At 58.5% G+C, this 12,006-nt stretch overlaps 4 protein-coding genes across 4 annotated transcripts; 2 read left to right on the top strand and 2 right to left on the bottom strand.

Moving 5' to 3' along the window:
• Window positions 1-302: 302 nt before the first annotated feature.
• PG997_002141 (aminotransferase) lies at window positions 303-1,433 on the bottom strand (the record flags this gene model as incomplete). Its single annotated transcript, XM_066806456.1, has 3 exons — window positions 303-755; window positions 808-1,346; window positions 1,403-1,433. The coding sequence occupies 3 exons, from the start codon at window positions 1,431-1,433 to the stop codon at window positions 303-305; spliced, it is 1,023 nt and encodes a 340-aa protein (XP_066673752.1).
• A 1,562-nt stretch (window positions 1,434-2,995) lies between these two features.
• Window positions 2,996-4,786, top strand: PG997_002140 (fatty acid synthase subunit beta; the record flags this gene model as incomplete). Its single annotated transcript, XM_066806455.1, has 1 exon — window positions 2,996-4,786. The coding sequence occupies one exon, from the start codon at window positions 2,996-2,998 to the stop codon at window positions 4,784-4,786; it is 1,791 nt and encodes a 596-aa protein (XP_066673751.1).
• A 38-nt stretch (window positions 4,787-4,824) lies between these two features.
• Window positions 4,825-9,232, top strand: PG997_002139 (beta subunit of fatty acid synthetase; the record flags this gene model as incomplete). Its single annotated transcript, XM_066806454.1, has 2 exons — window positions 4,825-8,596; window positions 8,661-9,232. The coding sequence occupies 2 exons, from the start codon at window positions 4,825-4,827 to the stop codon at window positions 9,230-9,232; spliced, it is 4,344 nt and encodes a 1,447-aa protein (XP_066673750.1).
• A 358-nt stretch (window positions 9,233-9,590) lies between these two features.
• On the bottom strand, window positions 9,591-11,988 carry PG997_002138 (recombinational repair protein; the record flags this gene model as incomplete). Its single annotated transcript, XM_066806453.1, has 2 exons — window positions 9,591-11,657; window positions 11,707-11,988. 2 exons carry the CDS (start codon window positions 11,986-11,988, stop codon window positions 9,591-9,593), a joined length of 2,349 nt encoding a protein of 782 aa, XP_066673749.1.
• Between the last annotated feature and the right edge of the window lie 18 nt (window positions 11,989-12,006).

The following is a 12,006-nucleotide window of genomic DNA, read 5'->3' as shown; positions in this document are numbered from 1 at the left end:
TGCTATCAATGATACCCCATTCACTGAGGTTATTTTGATGCTTCTAACTAACACCTGCATTCTAAAGTCACGACATCGGGTAAGAAATGGGGAACTGGCTTCTCCTTCACCATCCGGCGCTGAATCTAACGAAACGTAGGAGTAAAGACTCAAAGCTGTTTGGGTCTGTTCCCATACCGAACTTTGAGCTCCTATGTCACAGAAATGCATCATATAAGCAGTACAGCCACAATACGTATTCGACGCAGTAGCAAAGAAGTGTCTTCTATCTCTACTATAAAGGTTGAGCTATTCTTACAAAGCTATGGAAAATCAGTAACCTCCCAGTTCCACCCCTCCACATCCTCCGCCTGCCCCCTCTGTATCCTCGCCACCAAGCTGGACAACGCCAGCAACTTCCCCTCCTTTTTACCCGACCCCGGGAACCCAAACTTCTCATTCGTGCTGAGCCGCACCAAACTCTTCACCGGCACCGCCGCCGCCGCCGTGCCCACAGCCACCACCTCATCCAACTCTCCAATCGACGAGAAGGCCACATCGCGGTGCTCGACAGTCCACCCCTGCATCTCCGCGACGCGGACCATGGTATCGCTCGTCGCGCTCGCGATGGCGTTATCTGTCTTGGGCACCACCAACGTATCTTTCTCATCAGCTTCAGCCGTCTTCTTCTTGTGCCCCAGGAACCCGCTCGTCGAGAACTCCTCGACCAGCGTCCGCGTCGCGCTGTCAAGGTGCAGCGTAATGCCGTACCCCATCTCGCGCGCCCGCGCCGCCGTGCCGCCACACGGGCGCATAATTACCACCGACCTTGTACGCGCCCATGCCGCGCGGCGCGGCGCGGTCAAAGTCCTCCAGGACGACGCCGTCGATGGCGGCGGAGCCGTGGTACGGCCGCGTCGGCTGCACGTAGACGGCGAGGACGACCTCCTCGGGCGGCGCCAGCGCCAGCTTGGCCGACGCGCCGAACAGCACGGGCCGGATGTACAGGTACGCCTCCGCGTCGGCGGGCGGGACGTACTCGGCGTTGCCCGCGACGGCGGCGCGGACGCACTCGAGGAACAGCGGCTCCGGCGGCTCCGGCAGGCAGACCGAGGCCGCCGAGCGCGCCAGGCGGGCGGCGTGGAAGCGCGGGCGGAAGACGGTGATCTTGTTGGCGGTGTTGCGGAAGGCCTTCATGCCCTCGTAGCACTGCTGGCCATAGTTCAGGCCCGGGCAGAGCCCATTGACCGAGATGTTGGGGTTTTCCACGAAGCTTGGCGTCGTCCACTGGCCCGTGGAGAGGTGGTACCTGGTCTCGATGTGGCCATTGACGCTCAGATCAAGGGCGAGGCCGAGATTCGCCCAGTCTACCACGATAAGTCAGTTGATGCTGCAGATACGGACCCAAGTGACTCGTGCTCACCGACAGTTGCTTTGGGAGCTGGTGCCGACATGTTTTGCAAACCTTGTTTTTGCGTGTATGAGATATATACTATGGTTCGGCGTATAGGTAGCCGTATGGGGAGGTCGAAAAGGGTGTGCAATTTCCTAGTTTGAACAATGTTTGGCTGCAGGAGCCCGTAAATGTAGCCAAATGCCAAGCACTGAGCGAACTGGTGTGTGGATCTATACTATATTCAACCACTATGGAAATGGTATATGCATGGTAACCCAACTTGTGGATGCGTCTATTCCAGGTAACTAGTAAGAAAAGCAATACCGTACCGGGTAAACGTCGAACCATAATCAGATTGTTGAAAGAGAGCCAGGTAATTGTGTGATCTGAGTAATTCATGCTGTGATCCCCGGTCCGGTACTGTTTGATGATGAGCAAGGATGTGATACGTATGACCATGTCAAGGTCCCGGGCGAGAACCCCGGCCCCCTGTCGAGGAGAAAACAACTTATAGCCCCACAAATGGAAAGTTCCCGCCGGTTACCAGCCCATCGCTTAAGTATACAGTACAGTAAGCAATAGTCCGCTTACAGTACCGGGTTGACCATGCACGTGGACGATCTCTCGGCCGTGGAGTAACGCGAGACCCGGCCGAGTCAACCGTGTCAAGCCCCTGGTTTCCACTGTCAGCAAGAGACGGGGGTTGACACTATTACGCATCGACTTTTGTCGGTTAGCAAGCAAAAGACTCGGAAAACTTCCGTAATTTCCAAGGACAGTAAGTCGGCAGACATCCACTCATCTCATCCAAACCCCCGAAACGGATCTCCCAACTCGACGACGCGAGACGTGGGTGACGATCTTTGTCCCACAACGAAGCACGTTGCTCGGATTCTTATTTTCAGAGAGACCTTGCCGTTTGCAGGCCCTTCGACTGCTTACATGTCCACAGCAGTCTCAACAACGAGCTGGGCTTACCGAGTGGGTTCAGGCGTCTTGAGGAGGCTGGTCTTAGTATTTTGAGTACAGAACGAAATCAGGGTTGTGATGAAAGATGTCGTCCGACTTCCGGAGAGAGTCACTGGTCTGTTATGCCATCGATTACTGTTCCAGTATCGTACTCGCGGGCCCATATGCCTGCCCCGTCGAGAGCAAATCAGATAGGAAATGGAGGGCGCTTCTTAGCAGTGTTGTCTACCACGCACTTTTACATCGTGAATCATGTTGCCCGCGCAGATGCGGATACTGTTCGTGCAACAATGGAGATCCGTGAAACAATGTAGGTGAATGTAGCCAATAGAGCCGAAGCACTCGGGATAGAGCAGATTCGATGTAGCAATCCAAACAGACAGAAGTCGCATTTAGAGTAACCCTAGGGATTGACCCGGATCGGCGTTCTTGTGTTGCAAAGCTTTATTTTCTAAAGAGTGCCTAACCACAACTTGGCATGCTGATCAAGTGCTTGATTACTTCGGAGACAAGTTCATATCCGTATATCATAATATTTGCCATTATCAACCCGGCCACCCCTATACTTGCCAACAAATACGATTGAACAGCAACCATTCATTGGTTTCACCACGTAAAGCATCATCCGTATCGTAATCACCTATACGCACCATGTCGTCGGATTCCATCTCAAGGGCGCTTTCGTCCATCCCCGCACACTTACATCAACAAGTCGAGCCGATAAAGGAGGGGTTCACGTCACACATCACCCAACAACACAACGAGGAGTCGTCCCCCCTATTATCAGTCGAGGTACTATGCCTCTTCACCACCTACACATCCACCAGACTAGACACCGAAACACACCAAGAGCTAGCAAGCCACCTCTGGCTACACCAAGTACAGCCCCAAGTCCAACAACGACACAACATTCACATCTACGCCGCCTCACAACCAGAGTCTACACAAGACGCACAAAGACGCCTCATCAGCACCTACTACACCGCCAAAGTCAGCGCCAACCTCCCGAGCATACCTGACTCCTGCCCTTCCTTGATCCGCTCGCAAGCCCAGGGGGCATCTCGCATATACGCCATCTTCGGCGGCCAAGGCAACAACAAGCACTACTTCAATGAGCTACGCAACATCTACCAAACCTACCAGCCCTTCTTGAGCGATCTCATTAGCGACCTTGACTCGTTACTACAGACATTATCCCAAGACCCGAGGATATCGCATCTTTACCCGGAGGGATTACAAGTCAAGAAATGGCTCGAGGACTCCGAAACGACGCCCTCGGCGGACTACCTTATCACCGCCCCCCTCAGCTTCCCATTGATAGGTCTCCTACAGCTGGCCACCCTCAAGGCTATCTCCATGAGCCTGGACGGCACGCCCGCCGACTTCCCCGGTATATTCCAGGGTCTCGCGGGACACTCCCAAGGCGTCATCGTAGCAGCCGCCGTGGCAGCGACCGAGACCTGGGAAGACTATGCGGCGGCCACGCGGAAAGCCGTGACCATCCTGTTCTGGATCGGCGCCCGGAGCCAGCAAGTGTGGCGCCAGCACGCGCTCGCCGAAGACATCGCGGCCCGCCTCGAGGACGAGGGCCACGGCAAGGCGTCGCCCATGCTGTCTATCTCTAGCATGGAGCAAAGCCAGCTGGATAGCCACCTCGCCCGACTGAACAGGACGTTGCCGGCCGCCAATCGCGCTTACATCTCGCTCGTGAACTCCAGCTCCAACTTCGTCGTCAGCGGACCCGAGCGCACCCTCGCTGCCCTGATCTCTTCGCTCAAAGCCGCCTCGGCCAAGGACGCCCAATCGCAAGCCCGCGTTCCCTACTCGCAGCGCAAGCCGTCTCCCACGATCCGGTTCCTCCCCATCACCATCCCCTGCCACTGCCCCCTCCTGGACGAAGCCGTCCCCCTAATCGACGAAGACCTGCGCAACCTCTCCATCCGCGCAAGCGAGCTCCGCGTCCCCGTAAACAACTGCCACAAGGGCTCCGCCCTGAAACCCCTAATGGGCCGCGTCTCCGGGACGACGCGAAGCAGCAGCAACCTCGTCCCCCTGCTCGTCCGCATGATCACCTCCGAGCCCGTCTTCTGGGCCGAGACCGACTTCACCGCCGCGACGCACATACTCGATTTCGGCCCCGGCGGCACCAGCGGCGTCGGCGCCCTGACGCACCGCAACGTCGCCGGCGCCGGCGTGCGCGTCATCATCGTCGGCAAGCTCGAAAAGAGCAACACTGCCGACTCCGATCTCGGCTCGCTCTACGACGTCTTCTCCCACGACGACGACGACGATAACGCGGACCCGCAGCAGCAGCGGAGCTCGCGGGCCGCCGACTGGGCCACCGCGAACTCGGGCTCCCTCGTACAGACCGCGTCCGGCCCCGTCATCGCCACCAAGCTCAGCCGGCTTTTGGGCCTGCCCCCTTCCTCGTCGCCGGCATGACGCCCACGACCACGCACCCGGCCTTCGTCGCCGCCGTCATGAACGCGGGCTACCACGTCGAGTTCGCGGCAGGCGGCTACCACCACGCCGACGGCCTGCGGCAGGCCCTGTACCGGCTGCGCGACCTCATCGCCGAGCCCGGCCGCGGCATCACCGTCAACGTCATCTACGTCAGCCCCCGCGCCATCGCGTGGCAGATCCCCCCTGCTCCGCCAGCTGCGGGCCGAGGGGTTTCCCTCACGGGCCTCGCCGTCGGCGGCGGCGTGCCCTCGCCCGACGTCGCGAGCGAGTACATCACCACGCTCGGGATGCGGCACATCTCCTTCAAGCCCGGCTCCGTGGCGGCGATCCGGCAGGTGGTCGAGATCGCGAGGCGGCACCCGGAGTTTCCGGTTATCCTGCAGTGGACGGGCGGACGCGGCGGCGGCCACCACAGCGCCGAGGATTTCCACGCGCCCATTCTGGAGACGTACGCGGAGATCCGGGCGTGTGACAACATCGCCCTGGTGGCCGGCTCCGGGTTTGGGTGTGCCGAAGACGTCATTCCTTATATGTCCGGTGATTGGAGCTTGGCCCGCGGCCGGAGAGTAAAGATGCCGTTCGACGGCGTGCTGTTTGGTAGCCGTGTCATGACCTGCGCCGAGGCGCTGACGAGTCCCGGAGCCAAAGCCGCCATCGCATCCGCGGCCGGCGTAGAGGATCAGGCGTGGGAGGGCACCTACCGAGGCCCTACCGGAGGAATTGTCTCGGTTGTGAGCGAGATGGGCGAGCCGATCCACGTCGTCGCGACCCGAGGCGCCCAGTTCTGGGCCGAGATGGACAAGACCGTATTCTCGCTAGAAAAGAAGAAGCGGGGTCCGATCCTGAGTGCTAAGAGCGACTACATCATCAGCAGACTGAATGCCGACTTCCAGCGGCCTTGGTTCGGCAGGAAGGCCGATGGCCGCAGCTGCGATGTTGCGGATATGACGTATGGCGAAGTCTGCGACCGAGCAGTGGAACTCATGTTCGTCGGACGACGCAGCTGGATTGACCCGAGCTACGCCCGCTTCCTCGCCGAATGGATTCTTCGGATCGAGGAACGGTTCTCCGAGGCAATGGAGCCCCTGATATCCGACACCCTCTGCCGCGATGATCCCATCAAGGCTGTAGCCGAAGTGAGGGAGTTGTTCCCAATAGCCGCAGCTACCCAAGTCTTCTCCGAGGACGCGCACTATTTCATGCAACTGTGCCGTCGACCGGGCCAGAAGCCCGTGCCTTTCATCCCCGCCCTGGACGATAACTTCGAGACCTGGTTCAAGAAGGACTCCCTCTGGCAATCCGAAGACGTCGAGGCCGTCGTCGACCAAGATGCCGGTCGCACCTTTATCCTCCATGGACCCGTCGCGGCACGCCAGACCTGCCATATCGACGAGCCTGTCGCCGATGTTCTGAACGGGATCAACCACGGCGTACTCCAGCACATGTTGCAAGCTGTCCGCTCGGAGCTGCCCCGAGAGGAGTTCCTCCAGAGTGGACCCGGCACATACCCGGCGTACTCGACAATCACACACGGCTCGGCCGATATCCACCCTGATCGCAAGCTGGAGCTCCTTGCCTTCACGGCCGACCCGAGTGCCAGTTGGCTCAACGCCTTGCTGGGAAGCCCCCTCATCCTACGCGGCCAAGACCTCGTCGCCAACCCCGTCCGGAGGTTGGTTCAAGGTCTCGCAGTCAGCCATGCCGAGTTTGGTCGCGAATTTCTCCGTCTTTTCACAGCCGGAAACCGGCTGGATGTGGAAATCTGCCGAAACGGGGACGATATTCGTCTGGCAGCGTATACATACGTGACCGGCCAGTCCCAGCCCGTCTCTATGCTCTTGGCATTCGAGTACCGGCCGCATAGCAGCTTCGCTCCGATTAGTGAAGTGGTCCATGATAGAAACGAGCGTATTTCTTCCATGTACCGACAGCTCTGGACCTCGGCCCCTGAATGTATGGAAGGGCAGAGGCAAGCTCTATCGTCGCCGGAGACGGCCGTCTTCGAAGACACCTTCGTCGTCGACGCAGCCCGCGTCCGCGCCTTCAATCGCGCAATCGGCTACACCGGGGGCCATTTAGAGGGCCAAGTCCCCATGGACTTTGCCATCGTCGCGGCCTGGAGCCCGATCTGCAAAGCGCTCCTCCAAGACCCCATCCAAGGCGACGTCTTGAACCTAGTACATCTCTCCAACGCGTACGAGATGACGCCCAGCCACGGTGCGCGATCCATCCCGATGAAGCTCGGCAAAGACCTGAGCACAAGAGCCTACGTCAACGCCATCACCATCGGCGACTCGGGCAAGACTGTCGAGGTCGTGTGCGAGATGCGCCGCCAAGCGCTCAGCCCCGTCTTCATGACCGTCCGCTCCCGCTTCCTCTTCCGCGGCAGCTACGCCGACTACGCCTCCACCTTCGCCCGCAAGACGGAGCCGTCCTGGGAGGTCAAGATGTCGTCCAAGGAGGACGTCGCCGTCATCGCCGAGAAGCCCTGGCTCCACCTCGAGGACAAGAACAAGCTCAACGACCTCGACCTCACGGACGTGACCCTCGAGTTCCACCTCCGGACCTTCACCAAGTGGACCGACGCTGCCCACGGCCGCGTCGACACCTCGGGCCGCGTCTTCGTCCGGTCCGAGGCCGGCGACCTGACTCCGATCGCCATCGTGAAGCATAGCCACATGGGCGACTCCCGACACAACAACGTCGTCCTGTCGTACCTGGAGCGCCACGGACGCATCGTGGCCTCTCAGCGCCAGCACGTGCTGCCCACGGCAGCTGCGACGCACGTCTCCCAGTTATCCGTCCCCGCGAGCAACGAGCAGTACTCAAGAGCCTCGGGCGATTTCAACCCCATCCACACCTCCCCCTTGTTCGCCCACCTCGTCGACCTGCCCGGCACCATCACGCACGGCATGTACTGCTCCGCCATCGTGCGCCGCGTCGTCGAGCAGCACATGGCCGACCAAGACCCGCGCCGCCTCAAGAAGTACGACGTCTCCTTCGTCGGCATGGTCCTGCCCAACGACACCCTCGAAGTCAGCCTCCGGCACACCGCCATGCAAGCCGGCCTCAAGCACGTCGAGATCGAGGTGACCAAGACCTCCACCGCCGAAAAAGTCCTCGTCGGCACCGCCCTCGTCGTCCAGCCCACCACCACCGTCGTCTTCACGGGCCAGGGCTCGCAGGAGAAGGGCATGGGCATGGACCTGTACGCGACCAGCCCCGTCGCGCGCGCCCTCTGGGACAAGGCCGACGCCTACTTCCTCGCGCAGTTCGGCGTCAGCATCCTCGACATCGTGCGGCACAACCCGACCGAGATCAAGGTCCGCTTCGGCGGCGTGCGCGGCCGCATGCTGCGGCAGAACTACATGTCGATGCACTACGAGACCCCTGCCGGAGTAGCTGCCGACGGGGTAACGGAAATCAAGGCGGAGCGCCGCCCCATGTTCCCCGAGATCCACGAGCGCTCGACCTCGTACACGCACTCGTCCCCCAAGGGTCTGCTGTTCGCGACGCAGTTCGCGCAGCCGGCCCTGACCATCATGGAGATGGCCGTGGTCCGCGACATGCAGGCGCACGGCGTCCTCGACGCGGACGGCTGCCACTTCGCGGGCCACTCGCTCGGCGAGTTCGCGGCGCTCGCCTCTTTTACCGACTTCATGCCGTTCGAGAACCTGCTCTACTTCGTCTTCTGCCGCGGCATGACAATGCAGAGCGCGGTGGAGAGAGACGCGCTCGGGCGTAGTGCCTTTGCCATGGCGGCGGTCGATCCGTCCAGAGCCTGCAGGGGTAAGTGACTCCGCCCTTTCTTCCTAATGCGTCAAGAATATTTGCTAACGACCATGATGATCAGATTTCGCCGAGTCCACCCTCTGCGATCTCGTCGCCAGGATCCAATCCCAAACCGGCTTCTTCGTCGAAGTCGTCAACCTGAACATCCGCAACGGCCAATACGTCTGCGCCGGCGACCTCCGCGCCCTGGACCTCCTGCAGCGCGTATGCGACTCCGTGAAGAAGCAAGCCGCCGGCTCCTCCTTCTCCCAGGAGGAGCTGGCCGACCTCACCGAATCCCTGATCGCCAAACTCGCACCTACATACGACGGCATCGCCTCCGCCTCCGAGGTCCAGCTCCAGCGCGGCGCGGCCACGGTGCCGCTCTCGGGCGTCGACGTTCCCTTCCACAGTTCGTACCTGCGGCCGCGCATGGACGCTTTCCGCCGCGTGCTGCTCGACAACCTGGACGTGGCGCGGCTGAGTCCGGAGAAGCTTGTGGGCAGATATGTGCTCAACGTTACCGGCAAGCCATTTGAGCTGAGCCGGGAATATTTTGAGGAGTCGCTTCGTATTACGGGCTCCGAGCGAATCCAGAAGGTGCTGGATGAGTGGGATACCTGGGGTGCGGGGTCGGCTCGAGTGGTGGCATGAGAGTTAAGGAGCTCCTAACCTTAGGTTGTAATAATGGCCTGCCAGTGACATTGTACACTACGTCGCGGAGTTCCGATATTGCGTCATTTATTTCCTTGGATTTGTAAAAGGCGCTTCAATATTGGTTAGGAGTTCAAAAGGGATCTTGGCAGTTACTTCAAAGCAATTCATTATGTAAAGTGAACAGGTGTTTCGTACATAGAGCTTACCAGCTTACTTCATCGTGTTCCGTCATCTTCCCTAACGCCGTAAGCCATGCAAATGCAAAGCCCCTTTAGGATATCTAATCTAGCAAATGGTTTCAACGCCAACGCTTATGTCTAAAAACAGCAGGAGCTCCTCCCCAAACGAACTACAATCAATGAGAAATGTACTGGAATACAGTCGAAACCTCCTGCTCCTCCGCTTCCTGCCTCAACAACAAGTCTTGGATCTGCTTCATAGCCGCCGGGACGAAATGGTTCCAGCTGCTGGTATCACCATACAGCATGGCGGGGGCCTTGATATATTGTCTGCCATCAGGCTTGCAGCGCTTGCACTTGAAGGTGTCGTGCGTGTCACTCCTCGTGTCTCCGCGGTACTGAAAGAGCTCTCGCAGACTATCCGCCGAGAAATGGCGCTCGACATCATCAGCCGAATCAACAACCGTAGATGAAAGAGCCTGCTTGTGACTCTGGCGCTGGAAGATTTTCTCCTCGATCGTTCCCGTGGCAATAAACCGGTAAACGAAGCAGTCCTTCTTCTGTCCATCACGCCACACTCGGGCAAGCGCCTGCTGATCGGCAGCTGGATTCCAGTCGGGGTCGAAGAGAACCAGACGATTGGCGCCAATAAGATTGAGACCACAGCCACCAGCCTTGCTGGACAGCAAGAAGACGAACTCCGGGCCATCAGGATCATTGAACTTGTCAACAAGCTTTTGGCGCTTGGTGACGTTCATGGTGCCATCAAGGCGAAGGCAACCGTAAGCACGATTGCGGCACAGACGTTCGAACAAGTCCAATGTCTGAGTGTAGTTGCTGATGAGCACGATCTTGTCGTTGGTATCTTGTCGGATACGGGCAAGCATTCGGTCAAGAACTTGCATCTTTCCAGAATACCAAGGCTTAACTTCACGGTCTCGTCCACGTGCCTCCTTTGGCACATAATCCTCCGGCCAGTGCTTCTCGCATCCTGGAAGATCTTCGGAAAGGTTGAGGAGATCGGGGTGATTGCAGAGCTTCTTGAGAATACCAATGGCCTTAAGAGGCTGACTTCCTTTACCACGCAGGAGAGCTTGGATATCAGGACTTGTAATGAAGTACTTGTACAAGTCAAGTTGAAACGGCGCAAGGTTACAGAACACCACATGCTCGTACTTGACTGGCAAGTATTTGGACAGAATGTCGTTGGTGCGGCGGATGATGAACCGGTTGACAATACCCAACAACTCTGCCGTCTGCGCATCACCCTTCTGTCGGTCGACTTCGGACGCATCGGCATCGCGACCACGCAGGATAGGAAGTTCGAAGCGTTTGCGGAACTCCAGTCTCGTACCAAGCAAATCCGGATTGGCGAAACTGATTAGGGCAAAGTACTCCGACAGATCGTTCTGAATGGGAGTTCCGGAGAGGATGACTCGTCGCTTGACGTTGAGAGCATTGAGAGCCGTGAAGGTTTGACTGTCGCCGTTCTTGAGACGATGACCCTCGTCACATAGCATGAGACCGATTTCAGTGTTCTTAAGCTCCTCGCAATTCAGTCGCAGGGTTTCGTATGAGACGATGATGACTGGTCGCGTCACTGCGCGGCCGGATGAGATTGCCCATTGACGTAGCTGGCGCGTAAGTTCTTCCTTTGAAGCCTTGCCATCAATGGCAAAGGGCGTGACAGCATCTGCGCCAAGCCACTTGACAAGCTCGTTGGCCCAGTTTCGGACCAGGCTGGATGGGCAGGCGACGATGGCCTTTTGGATGGTGGTCTTTCCAGCGTCCGGCGATTGCTTCAGTAGCGTCCACAGGAGTGTGATGCACTGCAGTGTCTTGCCCAGACCCATTTCATCCGCCATGATGCAGCCGTGGGCCTTCTCGTCGATCATTCCGGTAACACATCTGTACATGAACTTGACACCTTCGATTTGATGTGGTCGCAACACCTTGGTCAGCCTCGGATCGATGACGACAGGCACTCGAGGGTGTTCGCCTTCGACCTTTTTCTTGATTCCCAAAATCTCAGATAGACTCTTGTGGACAATGGGTTCGTCGATCTTGACTTCGGGCTCTGCCGGCTTGTCTTCTATCTTGGGCTTCTCTTTCGGCTTATCGTCAACGGTAGGGTCGTACAGCACAATAGCGAACTCTCCGCTCGGGTCATGCAATGGCTTCGCGACAAATACAGCACCCTGTCGCAGACCCAATGTAGGGGGGTGGACGGTTAGGGTTGTAGGCTGAAGTGTTCTTGTTGACGAAAGGAACGGAGAAGGCTTTTCTAAAGACCTTGTCCTTGTCCTTGGGCTGGAAGACAGGAAACCGGTTGGCATCGCGATTGGCTAGGGCCAAACGGTCGGCATTGGTATATGGCTTGTCGGCCGCGTCTGCATCTCCATCGGCGCCCTTGTAGTCAACTCTTCTCTTCTTGCGCGCGGGTCGGTCGGCGGTGGGAGTGCGGGTCGCTGAGCCCGGGCATTTGAAGGGCTTCGCCAATCGGTCGACGGAGTCCGATGCCTTGTAACGCGGGCCTGGTGGTAGTTTCACAGGCGTCGCCTTGGGCGTTTCCATCCTGAAGAGGGCTTGTCA

Source organism: Apiospora hydei, assembly GCF_038363865.1.
Source record: "Apiospora hydei strain CBS 114990 chromosome Unknown utg000003l_segment0_segment0, whole genome shotgun sequence".
Taxonomy (NCBI): Eukaryota; Fungi; Ascomycota; class Sordariomycetes; order Amphisphaeriales; family Apiosporaceae; genus Apiospora; species Apiospora hydei.
This window is presented reverse-complemented; position numbering and strand designations above follow the sequence as displayed.